The following is a 16,253-nucleotide window of genomic DNA, read 5'->3' as shown; positions in this document are numbered from 1 at the left end:
GTGTATGCATATGTGTGCCATGTCTTCACTCATTCTGTTCATAATTTAGGTACAGAATGAGGACAAGAATATCGATTACAAAATGAAATGCACTGCTTGACATCCTATGAAGTTTATATCAAAATACAATCACCCAGCACATCCTCCAAAAGATGCATGCAGATGCACACTGTTTCGCTCTCTGTGTATGACAAAGACTCACAAAACATTGATTTCTGTTGTAAAATTATAAGACACCTATGATAACTTTGCATTAACGTGTTTGTTATTGGTGCCTTATATCTGAAGGCAAACGTTCAACCAAAATAAGCAAAGTTGTACATCACTGCCCCCTACTGGTTAAATGACAGACAGTTTTCTACAAAGAAGCCCTATAAGAATACAAAACGCTGTGAAAATTAAAAAGGTAATTAAAATTTAGTAGATTTATCCTCAGGGTTTATAATAAATGGATGGAAGGAAAATTCAAATTGACAAGTGGCATCGCTCACGATATTAGTTCACCCAAAAATTTACATTTGCTGAAAATGTACTCACTCTCAAGCCATCAAAAATGGGTTTGTTTCGTCATCTGAACAGATCTGGAGAAATTTAGCATCACTCGCTCACCAATGGAGCCTCTGAAGTGAAAGTGTGCCATCAGAATGAGATAAAAACACCACAAGTAATCCACAATACCAGTCCATCAATGAATGTCTTGTGAAGTGGAAAGCTCTGTGTTTGTAGGAAACAAATTCATCATTGAGGCACTTGAAACATCGAAACCATTGCTTTTGTCCAAAAAACAAGTTCATAATCCATTATAATGCCACCTCCAGTGAAAAAATCCATCTTGTTGTCCTATCACATCAAAATCCACCAACATGTTTGTTTAGAACTGTTTTAGACTGCTTATAAATGGTGCTTGATCTTTGCATATATTCAGACAAGAAAACTTTTTTGCTTGAGAAAGCAAAATTATGGATAGAGGACTCTTAAAAAACATCTCAGTGATGGATACAAACACGCAGCTTTTCACATGAATTGATGGACTGGAGTGGTGTGGAAAGTGCTCTGCAAATAAATGTGACACGAGTTGATATTTATCAACTCATACCAACCCAGAAAGCTGTTTAATGTTAATGATGCATAGCAATGTAAGGATTGGTTCATGACATTTGGTTCTCCAGTCTTTAAAAAAAGAGCTCTGGCATCAATCAAACTCTGACGTACATCTTTGAAGTAATTCTTAAATACTTTCTGTCTCTCTAGGGTGCTCCTGGACAAGAAGGAACGGAGGTGAGTGTAGCCAGCACTGTTTCTGATCAACATGGTCGTGGTCTTCATGGCTCACATTATTTTATTGTATGTTACGTTTTCAAACAAGTTTTCTCTCTGCAGGGACAAAGAGGTTTACCAGGAAAACCGGTAAGTTTAAAGCACATAAAATCTATGTGTGCTCATCCTTGAGAAAAATATGTGTCTTGTTTTTTTAGACAAATGTCTTGCTTTTGCAATTTTCTAAAAAAAAAAAAAAAAAAAAAGACTAAATTCTTTCCTTTCTGCATAAATATGAGCAGCATGTTTGGGTGTTTTGCCCTTTACGCTAGTAAGTGCTTGCTGACTGCAGCTGTGCTTAAACACTCACGTCTGGTGGCACGGACATCTGTATGAGGTCTTGAATAAGTTTCTGCCGGTTTCTCTGGAATTACTTTTATTGTATAATTTGTATGTTTGTGTGTGAGACTAAGATGAGAAACATACTGTATGTGAGTATGTTCTAGCCGTTGTGTTGCAGCTGCATGAAATAGTGTTGGCAACCTTTTTTACTTCTGTAGTGTGATTTTATTTCTAAGTGAAACGAGATATAAGGATGTGTGGGGACGAAGTTGATGTTTTCTATAAAAATTGAAAAGTGTTATTTATAGCGCTAGAGGTATTTTTGCTTATGTCAACCGAGAAGCAAGATTTGACATTAAAAAATGACCAAGACAAACATTTTTCTTTGTATTATAATGCAATTATGCATTTTTTTCAATAAGAGAAAGTAAATAGGGTAAATATAAATAGGGTGTATATATATATATATATATATATATATATATAGAGAGAGAGAGAGAGAGAGAGAGAGAGAGAGAGAGAGAGAGAGAGAGAGAGAGAGATTGAGATTACAGGTAGTTGCCAATACACTGCTTGTAATTTTTGTTAAAATAAAGTAAAACAACTTAGAAACATAGATATAAAAAAATGACTAAAACTTCTACTAAAATAAAAATGAAAACAGAAAATGAAAAAATAAAATCTAATTTAAAATATTAACAAAAACTATAAAAGCATCTCAATGATAGTTGTACAAGCTCACATTCAGATCTGCCTCCATCCAATCACCAACTGATGGATGGATCCAATGCATTTTTTTTTTTTATCTGTCACAACACGGAATATCTGTCGCTTCTCCCCTTTATATCGTATTTATGTGCTCAGTGTCTTTAAATCTCTGTAAACTGAGTGTTTAACTGTTTTCCAGGGTGAAGATGGAGTTCAGGGTCACCCAGGAACGCAGGGACCCCCAGGGCCAAAGGTCAGAGGTCATTCTTCTTCTGGTTTTGACTCCAGAATATTGACAAACCCATCTTTCTGATCCAAATGTTTTTTCAAGGTCCTTTCCCTCCATTTTGGGAATATTATTTTATTATTTATTACCTATTCATTTTCTGAGTATCTTAATCTTCTGTTTTGCAATCATCTCAGCATATTTTGGGGATTGTATCATTGATTTCACCATAGCCACGGACCGTTACTTAATCATTAGCAATGTAATAAGAATGATTTCAAAGAGTAATGGGCTTCATATGGATCTGACTGCTCTGTTAAAGCTTCTTTTGCTGCAGTATTACTCTCTGCGATCTGTTCTATATCACTTTAAATGCTCTGTATGTGTTTGCCAGGGTGAGCAGGGAGAGCCAGGTCCTCAGGGTGACCGAGGAACCGATGGTCTGCCAGGCTTAAAGGTGAGCGCTGGGTGAAGCTCTTTCTGTTATGTGTGTATAAATTCATATATATATGTATATATCCTACAATGATGGTACTTACAGTAAATGGGTAACATCGATGCTTGACAGGTTTGGTTTGATTTTAGCTTTGTATTTCTCAGGGAGATAAGGGAGATGTTGGAGAACAAGGGCCCCAGGGTGAACTGGTGAGGAGCGATGCATCATACGTTTATTAAACGTGTGCTCATTTGATTTTAATGCTGCACTGACAGATAAGACTGTTGTCTTTGACTTTCATAACTTGGCTTCCAGTATCACTTGCTCCCAGTTATTTTAGCAGTCAGTTATTTGTTACCTTATTATTTAACTGTCTTAATCATAAATATGCACCTGTTTTGTAGCACAAATACCGCACTTTGTTGTTCTTCGGGCTATTGACTCATAATGGCTAATGAATCAGATTTCTCAAAAATTCAAAGAAAATAACTGATGCATTTGAGTCATTTCGTAAAGATCGTATTTATGAGTTGAATGCACATGTGGGAAAGTCCGTTTCCGATAATTTAGGTATTGTTATTTTTAAATGTATAATAAATCTAAGTTGCATTTAAAAAATAGGATTGTACAATTATGATCGGGTTAAATTTAGTTTACACCACCTTCATAAATAGAATAAAAGCATAATAAAAGCATTAAATGTATGCATATTATTCTTTATCACGGTAGGGCCGCCCTGGTGAGAAAGGCATATCAGCATCCGGTGACATCATTGACTTCAATGGCAAACTCTTAGATGCCTTTCAGGTGAGCTGTGATTTTATTGATGGTAATTGCTAGAAAAACTTCATAACAACTGTTACTTTTTGCCAATCGGTCATCAGGATTCATGCAAATTTGATGTTACTGGTTAGACTTCCTGTAATGAAATTATGTAAACCCCAGATGACTATAAATTCATGGTTATATTAAAACCAAATGCCATTATGTATTCCGAAATTTAAGTCAGACTTTATTTATTTTTTCCTGGCAGGCCATCAAAACCATCAGTGTCTCGGTAACCGTACTGTAGCATGAGTTGCCATTTCTAGTTATTTTGGTTGAATATGTAGCCTGATTATCCTTAACAAATACTCACTGTTTGTGTTTGTGTGTGTGTGTGTTTGTGTGTGTGTGAATTTAAAACAAGCCATTATCATTTTCATCATATAATGCTAATTCAAAATACATTATTCAAGATTAATTTTCAATAAGTCAATATAAAATATTGATTGCTTATTGTCAATGCAGATTCTTCAGTAAAACTATGCAAATAATGTTTATTATTATTATCATTATCAAAGTTGGTTGTATGCATGCAACATTGTTATCAAACTGTTTGAAAGAAAAAAAAATTGAAATAACATTGCTTTTAAACATTTAAGGCTTTGCTTTATGTAATGTACCAAGACAAATTCATAAAATTAGATGCAATTAGTTGCAAATGTTGTTCTTGTACTCAGAATGTGTATCTGGGTTGTATAACGAATGGGTCTTGAGGTTACATTTATAATGTCTGTTTAAATGTTCTAGACAATGCCGTTCTTTGAATTTCTGTGTTTTGTCACATTGCAAATGAGGAATAGGAGGAGACATTTGGAATTTTATCATTTTGGACATTTGCAAGGCTTTGTGGTCATCTCTATCAACAGTATAATCAGTCTGAAATGTGTATCGAACCACAGACCGTGAGCGCACATTGTACAGATACACTGAATATGGTGACAAGGAAATGAAAAAAATCAGCCATAATTATGGTATGTTTTAGTCGAAAGAATAGCAATATTTCCTTCAAAGAATGCCATCAGCATTGTTAAACATCGTTCAGGATGTTGCACATGTTTTCACATGAAGAATTATATTGGAACAACAATTTCCTGTTTTATAGCAGTTGTAAAATGGGGTCCATCAGAGGTTTGTGATTCTTAAAATGCAAAGTGGGTTTTGCAAAAAGACCATTTTATAAGTTTGAATTATCGTTTACCAAACAGGGACCACCTGGCCCTCCTGGACCCCCGGGACCGCCCGGAAAAGAAGGTGCAAAGGTGAATTTCACAATTTGATCAAAATCTGTTAATGAGTGGCTCAGTTAGTGTGTTGGTTCCATGATTATTGTATTTAAAAGACACAAAAAGACTGTGCTAGAACTTTATTTTCAGAGGCCTTCTAGTTTGATCTAGTTCATGGTATCAGAAGAAATATGAATTCTGAACGTCTGTATGTTTCATTCATCCAAACAGGGGGGACTTGGTTTGCCTGGGCCTGCAGGGCTTGATGGCGAAAAGGTGATCATTGGTTCAACCAGTTTAGAAGTATACCAGTTGTTTTGTTTAATTTTATATAAATATACATAATTTTGCAAGGACAAGCACCCATATAGAACCTATATGGGACACTCAGAGATTCATGTAAATGAGTTGCTTATCAATATTTGGATTGATTTGACCATCAGGGTGAACGGGGAGACACTGGAGAGCCTGGTGAACCCGGAGAGAGGGGGGAAAAGGGAGAAATGGGTCTCTCTGGTCCCTCTGTAAGTACTCAAAATTATAAATCTATTAATTATTTTCATTTATTTTCTATCATTTATAATATTACTCAAACGTGTCATAGGGAATGGATGGGCAGAAAGGAGAGAAAGGAGACTCTATACTAGAGGACAATCTGGTCAGAACAATTGCCCCCACATTTTCATTGATTAATATTCTAGTATTAAGAGTACAGTTATCTTTAGATGTGATTTTATGACTGTCTACAGGTTCAGATGATTTCACAACCTGGACCACCAGGGCCTCCAGGTCCACCAGGACCACCTGGGTACATGGTGAGGCACATTTTAGACATGCATGATAGTATGATTTCAATGCATTTGATGACATCTGATGGCTGATATGAACACTAATGACAATTTTACAAATCTTTTCACTTTAACATATGTAACTGTACTTAGTTACATATGATAAATATGTGATAGTTCACCCAAAAATTTTAATTCTGTCATCATTTACTTACCTTAATGTCATTCCAAACTGTTTGAGTTTTTTTTTTTTTTTTATGTTGAACATAAAGGAAGATATTTTGAAGATTGCTGGTAATCGAACAGTTGGTGGTTCCCATTGAATTCCATAGTATTTATTTTCCTACTATGGAAATCAATGGGAACCACCAACTGTTTGATTACCAGCATTCCTCTAAATATCTTCTTTTTCATGTTCAACATAAGACTCATACAGTAAATGAAACAGAATTTTCAATTCTGAACTATCCCTTTAACCTGACTCTCCCCTGTTTTTTTACATTTATCTGACTTTTAAGAGTGATATCATAACACCATTAAAAAACAGTTATTATGTGTGTTTTAGGGTCATCGTGGCTTGCCAGGCTCCAAAGTAGGTGTTATTTTATTTGATTCAGATTTTAATCAGTCTATTAATGTATGTGTTCCTAAATGTAGTGGTTTATCAAACTTTTTGTCTTGTCATAAAACCCATGACCAGAAACCTAAGTACAGAGTTATGGCATGATATTCTGGATGCTCTATCTCAATCTGACCTAATGACATCATTTACACATGGCACAGCTGATTGGTTCTCTCCTGTATCGGTAGCCAATGAGCTCGCTGCTCAGGATTCAAATATATGACTAGGGCTTACCGTAGCAGTTGCAGCTTGCTTTAGAAACCCTTCACCTTCCCCAGCTCCACCTGTATAGATCTGCTACGATGTGATTCATGCATGCTATATGGGAGTTATTTCATGTACGTATGTTATATTTGCAGCAGCAATATTGCTTACATGCTCACAGCAGCATGTTGTAGATGAATTGACAGTAGCAAGTCTCAATACTTGCTCTGCTGCAGCAGCGTAGCAGATTTATTCCGCCAAGACCAAATACATTAACATTGACATCTGCATTACCATGCCAATCCCTCCGAGAGTTGTCCTGACAGAACTTAAGTGCTTTAAAGTCCCTAATAAATGTCTGGAGATATCCAGTAACTCAGACTCCATGCAGTGTATCAGTCTAACGCTGTACTGAATCTCTCATAGGGTGATCCAGGGGAGAGTATTAAAGGAGAGAAGGGAGAAACTGGTGCTGCAGGAATACAAGTGAGACCACAGCTAATCTCATAATGCACTAGTCTAGGATTTAAAAACAAAAGCAATAATTCAATACAATGTAATATTGTAATATTGCAGTATATGTAAGATTGGCCTGCATGTTATAATTATGATGCTATCCATACTCATAACATCTTTATACCTATTATTATGTTTTATAGGGCCTACATGGTCCTCCGGGGCCCCCGGGAGCAACAGGATTAGTTGGTCTTCCCGGCACAAAGGGTGAAAAGGTAAATCTAATCATAGATTCAACTAACCACTATTTTTAATGACCATTAGGTTTAAGTGGATGTATTTGTAGTGTATTTTTATATTTCTATAGTGCATTATAGAGTTATTTTTTAACCACTCTGTGGTTTTAATGATTGTTTAGCAGTGTTTTATTAATTAATTTTGATTTGAATTGATAAATGTCAAATGTCATGCCTAAACCTAACTGTAAAGTAATATTACACTGGTATTTTCCACACAAAAATATATATTTATATGTAGCTAAAATCATTTTTGTTTTCTTTTATAGGGAAAACCAGGGGAGCCTGGATTAGATGTAAGCATTTATCTATTAATTAATTAATTCATTCATTCATTTATTCATACGTACATCACAATGCAATTTTTATTTCATTTTATTGTAGGGTTTTCCTGGCGTTAAGGGAGACAGGGGTGATCGTGGAGATAGAGGAGAGAAGGTACTGCATCATATTTACCTCTGGCTATATCAATGAAGCTTTCATACATGTTCAAAAAACATGACACTTATTTATTTACTGACTGTACATAGTCCTTTACTTAAAATGATCTTGTGGATCCTCCTGTTCACAGGGAGATCGCGGTCCTGTTGGAAAGAGAGGGCTAAAGGGAAAGAAAGGCGAACAGGGGCCGCCGGGTCTGGACCAGCCCTGTCCCGTGGTGCGTGTTATAGCTACTTTTCAGATGTTTATATGTGTTGATGTGTTACAGATTGATACTGCTGAAAAAACACACCGGGTAATTCTGTCAGGAACAACAAAGTGTGCCCATCTGGGAACACAGATATTTCACAGACATCTTTTTCCCTTTTCCACTTTTCCTCACCTTTCTTCCGTATGTTTCTATAGGCTGATGTTCTGTTTCAGTTTCTCTTTGATTGGTCTGTAGCGTGAGTGTGTGTGTGGTGTTTGTTTTTAGTCATTATGGGAGTGTATATTGTATATGTGTGCCTTCGCTGACAGGGAACTGATGGATGTAAAAAAGAGGCAGTGGAAACGGGGCCGCCGGCCCCTGAGGCCCCCTGCCCACTGGTACAGTATATCTGCCTGCTTCTCTCTCTCTCTCTCTGTTTATACCTGCAGATTTCTGACACTTCCTGCTTTCAGCTTTTAACTACTCCTTGTAAACTATCCTATGTCTGCCATAAACATACTGGTACATGAAATGTTTGGGGCCAGTGAGATTTTTTTATTCGAAATACATTAATACTTTTATTTAACAAGAATATATTAAGTTGACAAAAAGTAACTGCACAGACTACATCCCATTTCTATTTCAGATAAATGCTGTTCTTTTGAACTTTATTCATCAAAGAAGCATGAATCAGAGCTACTGTTTTCAACATTGATAGTGAGAAATATTTGTTGAGCACCATATCAGCATATTAAAGGGATCATGTGACACTGAAGACTAGAGTAATGATGCTGTAAATTCAGCATTGCATCACAAGAATTAATTATATAAAATAATAATAATAATAATAACGTTATAAATATATATTATAAATTAAAATTTACAACAGTTCTGTTTTTACTTAATAAATGCAGCCATGGTGAGCAAAAAAACACTTCTTTCAAAAACATTATAAAATCTTACGACTCAAACATTTAAACGATAGAGTCTATACAACACACATAATTAGAGATTATTAACTTTTACTCAAAGGTAATAAAGCCCAAACTGATTTATAAAATATTAACAAAGTTTGACAAGAAACATTGTAACTTAGCAATCAAAGTGTCATTAATATTTTACTTCATAACACAGCATTGGTGATGAGTTTTGCAAGCATGCATGTAAATATCTATGTAATTCTTTGCTGAGTTTTTAGGTTGATGTCTACTTATTTAAAAAAATTATGTCATTTAACTCATGTATTTTTTTTTTTTTTTTTTTGAAAAATAATTATTAGGATTTTGTGTGCAGTGTTTGCTTACAGACAGTTGTAAAAATTTAAACTGATAATTTTTTACACCACTTAAACGTGAATTTGTTAAAATAACAATATAACTTAATTGACTGCTCTTACACCCATGGTTTTTTTTTTTTTTTTTTTACTTTTTTTTTTTTTTTTTAAGGGTCCCGATGGACTTCCAATACCAGGTTGCTGGCACAAGGTCAGTAAAAAAATTATATTTATGATCCTTGAATATTCCTTAACCATGTCTGTACAGTTCATGTACAGTATGTGACTTTAACAATTGCCTATTGAAAACAATCGACTGCAGTGTGTATAAGTACACATGCCACACAGCTCTTTTATGTTGCACTCTTGGATTTGGCTTTGCTCATCACTAATATTGTGTGTTTGTTGTTCTTTTGCAGTGATGTGTAACCTGAGGCATGTCGTCTGTACATATTGATGTGATATATATTGCAGTTTCATACAGCTTTTTCACTTGTTAAATATTTCTACATTTTATAAGACTAGAGACTTCGATGTACATTCATCAGTGTTATTTTTTCATAAAGTGGATGCTGCTTTTTTGGTGTGATTTTTTTTTTATTATTCCTGGAGCATAAATGGACAGTATTGTTCACCATAAGATGACTGTAATGTGCTTGGGGAATGTTGCATGGGCATGCTGGACCGACCCGCTCAACTAGTGCCAATACGAGATTTTTGCATCATATCTTTTGTTTTTAAAGGAACAGGGAATGCTTCAAAAACTCAAGAGGAAACGTCTCTCCCAGCCTTGATGTTCTTCAAGAACCCAATGAGTTTAAATGACTTTACTGTCCCTCAAGTGACGCCATCTCAATAATACTGGTTAATATTGACGGTCCTCAATACGCAGGTCAAAAGAGGGTGCAAACAGTCCTCACTATGGTCAATATTTTTCATGGAGGAACATAATTGAGCTCTTGGAGAGAAGAGAGATCAGGGATTTGCCTCATGGATGCAGCTGCTCCATAGGACAGCAACAGCAGCCTGACATAAGAGGCTTTGGCATGGAGATGATACCGAACAGATCATTATTTTGAGCATATTAATGAACAGTCAAGATTTATTTCTTATGTGTTACTGTTTTATGCTTGGATTTTTGTAGTTTTTAACCCGCAAGCAAAAACACAAAGCATCTGGAATCGATGCCCAAAGACTTTTGGATGGTGAGCATTTACTTATTAATGCATAATTGACCATAAAATAATAAAATTAATACTACATCTGTTTTAAATCAGCGCAGCTGATAAACAGTGAGCAAGCATAGTGTGTTATATTGTACCTGTTTATTTTGTTTTTTTTTAATACTACTGCATCTAATTTTTGTTGCTCACATTTGTTGTGATACTTTATATGCGATACAGTATATGTTGACTCTGACTACTTGTCATTGTTTTTAACATCACAATCCTTGATACATATTCCATAGTGTTGATCATAATAATGTATGATATATACTGATGTGCTTATTAAAGATGGCCGAAACTGAAGGTGTTTTCATGACCTCAGTTCAGCCATTGCAAGGACTCAAGTTTAAGGCTTTTAGTTTAAGGTGTTTTTTTTTTTTTTTTTTTTTTTTTTGATAAAGTATTGCTCTATGATCTTTCATAGCATGAAGGCAAAGAAAACATTAGAGATTCCATTTTATCAATCTCATTTTCTTTCTTTGGTTTTCCAGTATTTAACAGACAGAAAAGACATCAAGAAGAGATTGTTTTTTTGTTTTTTTTTACACATTTTAGCATGTTCAGCGTACATTTCCATGATGGTTTATCCTTTTTCAGGGATTTAAAACCATACTTCATAAGCTTTTCTGAAATATTTATTGTTAACAATCAAATAACTGGTGGCCAGATCATTTAAAAGTTCTTATACTGTATGCTTAAAATATGTTACAGATAATGCTTATGAATTTTTATAAGCCTGTCTTTGGTGTTAAATGGCAGGCAGAATGTTTCAATGTTACTATGTTGTGATGTACGATTGACCAATAACATTATAGCACCATTTTAGAAACAGAACAGAATGGGAGGACATTTTTGGAAACATTTTATTGTTAAATTTTTGTTTTTTTCTTTGACTTTCTTTACAGGTGTTTTCTTCTTCTTCTTCTTCTTCTTCTTCTTCTTCTTCTTCTTCTTCTAACACAAACAATGTTTGATTTGGAAGATACTGAAAGATTATTTTGAAGATGTTTTGCTGCTTGAACAGTATTTGTATTTAATAGTTGATATGGGGTAAGGAGAACGTTCTTACTGATTGCCTGACAGATTGGTTTGCTTTCAAATGTTTTATAAAATGGAAATGAAAGTTTGTTACTTGTAAACTAGTCAACTAGTAGTCTTTCATTTGACCTTGGTCACGATCAAAAAGTATGCTGTTTCAAAAATTCTCCACAATCCACTGTAAACTTACATTTAGCGCAGACTGTTTCTCTGAGACTTTTCATGATCAAATCAGTTCCTGATGAATGTAATTCAATCCTGCTATTTTTCATAATTGCATGAATGTTCTGTTTCACTTGGAATTATGTCACATTGAGCAAGAAATGAGTAAGAGTACAGTTTCCTGTTGACTTTAGATGCCAAGGTAATTAAACCGGTCATGACAAAAGAAATCAATCTTGTTGTTGTTGTTGTGTGTGTTTTTGTTGTTGTTGTTTTGGAAGACTTTGGCATATAAAAGGTCTTTGTGCAAGATTCATCTTTTGGCTTAAATATCTTTCTGGTTATAAATAACCATTTAATCAAGCTCCTAAAATATCGCGGGATCTGTGATGTTACGTGGACAAATATATTTGCATATAATCATTTATAATCCCTGCCCACGTGTGCCAATCAGCTCACACCTGTCCTGTCTACACCAGAGGAAAAGCAAATCTAACCCATTGTTTTGACGTACTAAACGTGCTACAGTCTGCTGACAACAGGACATCTTGCAGGCGGATTATGTGTTTATGCAGAGCATTTGACTAATGATTGTTTTGTAAATGAGGCACAGAGTTCGTAAAGAATGTCTTTTTGAAAGATTTAGCAGCCAACTGAATGCGATCTAACACCAGCTGCATCGAAAACCGTAAGTAAAGAGTTTCACAATGCTTTGTTTGTGGTTTTATATGGATGGAATGTTTCTTTATAACTCGTACTTACCTGCTAGAGCAAGGGGGCTTTGATACGCTTTATGCAATGATGTTAGACAATCATAACTGGTGGTTTACTGTCAAGCCTTAAAGGGACCACTCATCGAAAACTGATTAAAAGGGTCCAAATGAGGGTTGAAAATGAAGTAGGCCTAGATCAATGACAAAAGTCTTTGAAACAGTAAGTATGTTGAATTAAAAAAAAAAATGCATTGCATTAACAGTGCTCATATTTAATGCAGTGTATTTCATGGGGTTGTCACCCAGCATGGTTGTGCATTAAAGATGTGAATATTGAAAATAAAATGATTTTTTTTTTCAATTCTATATATTCACTTCCCAAAGTACTCCATTGACAAAATTGTCAGTCTTTTTTAAGCTATGACACAGCTGGAGATTATGCATGGGGACTCTACTGCTAGTGCTGTTCCTGCCATTCCCGGATCTTTAATGTTGAATATTTTGAGTTAGAATCAAATTTGAACATTATTTTGAAATATTTCAAGCACTGTTAATTCAAAGCTCCACCCCCCCCCCCCAAGTATTGCAATTCAACAATCTGCAAATCAAACTTTTGTCATTAATTTACTTCCAGAAGCATTTATAAACAATTTTAGCATTTAAAAGATATATATAACATAAGTAAACCCCAGGGAACCTATTGAAATAATCATAATAAAACAAAAAAATTATAATGATTAAATGATAAAATACGATTACAATCAAAAATGTTTATTGTGCTTGACAGCCATGTTTTATTATAGGAATCAAATACCCAAACTGAGCAATATGAACAGGTAATATGTAATGGTAATACAACACGTGACTTGTGTTAAACAGTATGGCCTGAGATGCAAAAGCCACTTCAGACTTACAAAATGTAACATACTAAAAACAGAATTCAAGCACTACAGAAAACTAACTTATAACATGAACGGAGTGGAAAATTGTAAAGCCAAAGCATTTCCACTACATATGTGCAAAACAGCAACAATAAAATGATTCCAGCTTCAGAATGTACAGCAAAACATGTTAATAGTACTTTACTGTTGTTTAAAAAAAAAAAAAAAGGAATAAATAACACAAAACTATAGAAAAAGATTGTATGTGGAAACCCAGTGATAGAAAAGACATGTTTTCAGCATGCTGATACAAACTTATTGCACATGGGGAACCACACAACATAAAATACCACATTAATGTCATCAATTAATAAAATAAATTAGTAGACTGAACTAAATAAGCAGTTCAGTTAAGTCACAAAAATGGCACGTAAACATGTTTCAACTATGTGGAAAGATGGATACCTGACTGTTTAGTCAAATCTGACTATTAGATTTGCATGTTTTACAGTGGCTATAAACAGATGTGTGCAACAGTACGTTATTCTGTTGATGTGCTATATAACTACAACACGTGCACTGATCAAATCCATCAATCTAATGCAAAATGCTGTGTAAACATGTTTATAAAAGTATACATAGCTTTCAAAATGGTCCACAAAATTCTGATTTACTGTTAACGGATGTACCTGTGAGTGCATCTTACACCTAAAAACACAAGCTTATTGATAATTATGCATATCTTGATATTCTCTATAGGTTTTTACTGTAGTAGATTTAAACCACAATAATCAAAATTAGTAACTTTGTCATAGCACACAGTAATAATAATAATAATAAAAAAAAACATTCAAAATGTAAAAAGAAAAAAAATCTTTTTGGGGTGCTGGGACATAAAAACAACTATCAATGAGGTTTGGCACTAATTTGAGAGATTTTACAGATCTAATTTAAAGGGAAATTCTATTAAGGTTACAAGGGGAAACAGGATAAGTCGGTGTGGTGTTACAAGAGACCATAAAATAGCAAGTGCTATATTGTGTACATAAAAGGCGAGGAAGCTTCGGAGAGGTCAAGACTTGTGAGGTTCAGAAGCCGGAAGGAGTGAGAATGTTCATGTCTCGATGTCTCAGTCTGTGACAGGATGTTTTCTTTCCGTCCTCGCTGCTCATCTCCATCTTGGGAGATTTTAAAGTGGCGGGATCTTCAACGGAGAGGTTTATTTGGGTTTTCATGCCGTCTATTGTATTGGACTTCTGAACCCCAAAGTACGATTGCAGCATGAATCCCCCTGTAGTCATGAAACAGCAGGAAAAAAGGTTAACATTATCACATTTCGGGTCTTATTGTGAATGTCCCAAAATGTATACAGCGCTTTTCACAATACACATGATGTTAATATCATCTTAATTTCTCCAAGCCCCAGCGATCATATACACTATATTAGTGTAAAAATAGTAGTACAGAAGCAATATCCCTAAATAAATACAGTAAAATATATTTAATAATATAGTAAATGATGCAACAAAATAAAAAAAAAATAATCTTGGTGCAGAACAAATATTGCATAAAAGTTAAACCAACAAATCTGAGGGTATAATTAGGCATCTTCAAAACCTAAAATAATTTATTTGTATAACAGGTTCTTGCCAGGTTTGTTGGTTTCTGATCCTGGGTCAGTGGGGGATTTCTGCACGACAGGCCGCACCCCGAAGAGGCTCCATCGCTCTCCTCCCCGTCCTCCTCCTTCATTACCTCCCATCGAAACGCTTGTGATGAAACTGCTGGACTTAAATGGAGTATGGAGGTGAGGTCTCTGGCTAAACCAAGGCCTGTCAGGGACAAAAAGATACATGATCAGTAGATTACTTAATAATTTTACTAACAATAATATATGACATTGCAGTTTGCATAGATCACAGATCTATAACTACAAACCGTTTCCACCGGTGTCTGGTGTTTAGGGGGTGAGAGGAGGGACGAAGTGATGGACAGTGCGGATGTTGAAAGCTTGTCCTCTCTGAAATCCTCCTTTGGCATCTTCAGCTCCTAGAAACGGGAAAGAAAACAGCGGTTTAATATGGAACCAATGCTGCGTCATAAAAATGCAGGTTCCTTCTTTGTCATAGTACTAAAAAATAATAGCAGTACAGCAGCACACCATGACGCAGGTCTGTACCTTAGATATCAGGAAAAAAAACATTATCTGAACACTTTACCCGGAAACTATCAGCACAAAAAAAAAAAAAAAAATAGCGAGGACCTCAACTAATGTACTGTACTTGGAGAAAATATAACAATAAGTGCTGTATTACTGGAGCTTCGAGGTCAAACCACACCAGTCTAAAGAGAAACACCTAACGCTATCCGTTCTCAACATCTAATGTACAACATTTAATAGCTGATAGCAACATAATAATGTCATACATTGACGTTAATACAGCTCTCGACATTTAACATCGATATACTGGTTTTAATCTATCTTCATTAGTGGTTAACTGGCAGCAAACCAAACACGAAGCTTCCGAGCGCTGTTAACGTTAAACAGGCCGTTCTTTACAAGATTGAACCTACCTTTTCCGCTCTATAGCTCGTTTATTATCCGATCCAGCGGGGTCTTCCATCTGGTCCATGTTTATTAAATTAAATAAAGGTGGTATGCTGATGAAGTCTAAAAACACTGAAAAATCTTCGTTAAATTTAGGTTTTGAAAGCGAGCGCAGCTGTGTCTAATCCAGATTGGAGAACAGAACAACACGTACTGGCAAACTGACGGACAGGAAGTTGTTAAATAAAAGTCCCACGCAGACGGATAAGGGCGTTGACTTCCGACACAAGTTTCACGCTGAGGCTTAAACAATTCGTTTTAAATTTATGGACGGCTACGCATAGCATGAGAATAACGAACAAAGTCAGAAGTCGAGGAGAAAACCTGTGAATCTGTGA

The 16,253-nt window shown here is 35.2% G+C and overlaps 1 protein-coding gene and 1 long non-coding RNA gene across 8 annotated transcripts in view; one reads left to right on the top strand and one right to left on the bottom strand.

Moving 5' to 3' along the window:
- Positions 1-11,937, top strand: part of col23a1a (collagen type XXIII alpha 1 chain a) — a 115,712-nt gene extending 103,775 nt beyond the window's left edge. For 3 of the 7 annotated variants that reach the window (XM_026225119.1, XM_026225122.1, XM_026225117.1), the window contains 21 exons: positions 1,252-1,278; positions 1,381-1,407; positions 2,507-2,560; positions 2,928-2,990; positions 3,134-3,178; positions 3,699-3,776; positions 4,003-4,026; positions 5,000-5,053; positions 5,249-5,293; positions 5,461-5,541; positions 5,622-5,675; positions 5,767-5,832; positions 6,371-6,397; positions 7,058-7,117; positions 7,291-7,362; positions 7,653-7,679; positions 7,768-7,821; positions 7,955-8,041; positions 8,344-8,412; positions 9,460-9,498; positions 10,031-11,937. In XM_026225119.1, the coding sequence (XP_026080904.1) occupies positions 1,252-1,278; positions 1,381-1,407; positions 2,507-2,560; positions 2,928-2,990; positions 3,134-3,178; positions 3,699-3,776; positions 4,003-4,026; positions 5,000-5,053; positions 5,249-5,293; positions 5,461-5,541; positions 5,622-5,675; positions 5,767-5,832; positions 6,371-6,397; positions 7,058-7,117; positions 7,291-7,362; positions 7,653-7,679; positions 7,768-7,821; positions 7,955-8,041; positions 8,344-8,412; positions 9,460-9,498; positions 10,031-10,081 (1,104 nt within the window). In that variant the 3' untranslated portion in view covers positions 10,082-11,937. Of the gene's footprint in view, positions 1-1,251; positions 1,279-1,380; positions 1,408-2,506; positions 2,561-2,927; positions 2,991-3,133; positions 3,179-3,698; positions 3,777-4,002; positions 4,027-4,999; positions 5,054-5,248; positions 5,294-5,460; positions 5,542-5,621; positions 5,676-5,766; positions 5,833-6,370; positions 6,398-7,057; positions 7,118-7,290; positions 7,363-7,652; positions 7,680-7,767; positions 7,822-7,954; positions 8,042-8,343; positions 8,413-9,459; positions 9,499-9,706; positions 9,869-10,030 lie in introns of those variants that run through there. The other 4 variants (XM_026225120.1, XM_026225121.1, XM_026225118.1 and 1 more) reach the window with 4 other exon arrangements.
- Positions 11,938-15,100: 3,163 nt separating this feature from the next.
- LOC113057667 (uncharacterized) lies at positions 15,101-16,159 on the bottom strand. The gene is made up of 3 exons (XR_003277861.1): positions 15,882-16,159; positions 15,246-15,356; positions 15,101-15,139 (listed from the first exon to the last, which is right to left on the bottom strand). It is a non-coding gene; the product is annotated as an uncharacterized LOC113057667 (long non-coding RNA).
- Between the last annotated feature and the right edge of the window lie 94 nt (positions 16,160-16,253).

The sequence above is a fragment of the Carassius auratus genome, chromosome 39 (assembly GCF_003368295.1).
Source record: "Carassius auratus strain Wakin chromosome 39, ASM336829v1, whole genome shotgun sequence".
In the NCBI taxonomy this organism is placed as follows: Eukaryota; Metazoa; Chordata; class Actinopteri; order Cypriniformes; family Cyprinidae; genus Carassius; species Carassius auratus.
This window is presented reverse-complemented; position numbering and strand designations above follow the sequence as displayed.